Source organism: Merops nubicus, unplaced genomic scaffold (genome assembly GCF_000691845.1).
Source record: "Merops nubicus isolate BGI_N331 unplaced genomic scaffold, ASM69184v1 scaffold2619, whole genome shotgun sequence".
Lineage (NCBI taxonomy): Eukaryota > Metazoa > Chordata > Aves > Coraciiformes > Meropidae > Merops > Merops nubicus.
In genome coordinates, this window is record NW_008632837.1 from 1 (window position 1) to 1,120 (window position 1,120).

At 58.8% G+C, this 1,120-nt stretch overlaps 1 protein-coding gene across 1 annotated transcript; it reads left to right on the top strand.

Annotated features, from left to right (window-relative positions):
* Positions 1–8: 8 nt before the first annotated feature.
* LOC103780343 (zinc finger protein OZF-like) lies at positions 9–1,080 on the top strand (the record flags this gene model as incomplete). Its single annotated transcript, XM_008948009.1, is given in 2 exon segments — positions 9–770; positions 772–1,080. Coding segments are annotated over 2 exon segments (1,071 nt in total), but the record flags the coding sequence as incomplete, so codon positions are not given.
* Positions 1,081–1,120: the final 40 nt, after the last annotated feature.

A 1,120-nucleotide genomic window follows, 5' to 3' on the forward strand; every position in this document is an offset into this window, starting at 1 on the left:
CCCACACCGGTGAGAAGCCCTTCACATGCAACATTTGCAGTAAGAGCTTCAGCATCAAGTCCACCCTCACCAAGCACCACCGTGTCCATAATGGTGAGAAGCCCTTTGCCTGCACTGAATGTGGGAAGAGCTTCACCCAGAAGTGCCACCTCACCCGGCACGTGCGCACCCACACTGGCGAGAAGCCCTTCACCTGCAACATCTGCAGCAAGAGCTTCACCAGCAAGTGCACCCTGAACCAGCACACGCAGGCCCACACTGGTGAGAAGCCCTTTGCCTGCGCCAAATGTGGCAAGAGTTTAATCTGGAAGCTCCCCCCGACCCAGTATTGCAGCACCCACACTGCGAAGAAGCCCTTTGTCTGTGACAACTGCAGCAAGAGTTTCAGCGACAAGTCCAACCTCAGCCAGCACCATCACACCCACCCTGGCAAGAGACGCTATGTCTGCGACAAGTGCGGCAAGAGCTTCAGGCGCAGCTCCACCCTTGCCCGGCACCGCCATATCCACGCTGGCAAAAGGCCACACGTCTGTGGGGACTGCAGCAAGAGCTTCAGGTGCAGCTTCCAACTGGCCCGGCACCGCCGCGTGCACACCGGGGAGAAGCCGTTTGTCTGTGGGGACTGCGGCAAGAGCTTCAGCCAGAGAGCCAGCCTCACGCAGCACCACCGCACCCACACTGGGGAGAAGCCGTACAGCTGCGGGGACTGTGGCAAGAGGTTCACCAGGAAGTCCAACCTCATCCAGCACATGCAGACCCACACCACTGACACGGCCCTTCGCCTGTGATGTCTTCAGCAAGAGCTCCGGCCACAGCTCCCCCCACGACCAGCACATGTGCACCCACACCGGGGACCGGCCTGTGCCGGGGACACGCACAGATACACCGACCTCAGCGCTCTGGGGTGAACGTGGCACCCCTGGGCAGAAATTGCCTCTCTTCCACCCAGTTTTCTCAGAGGCTGGGGGCTCCAGCAGCAGCAAATGCCTTCCTCCCCAACTCCAAACGCCTATTAGTGATAATGAGAATAATTACAGTGATGAGTCAGCACAGCTGGTGCCATCAACGAAGCTGGGCTGAGATTTGCCAGGATATAGCTACTTTTACTCCCCGACTATTG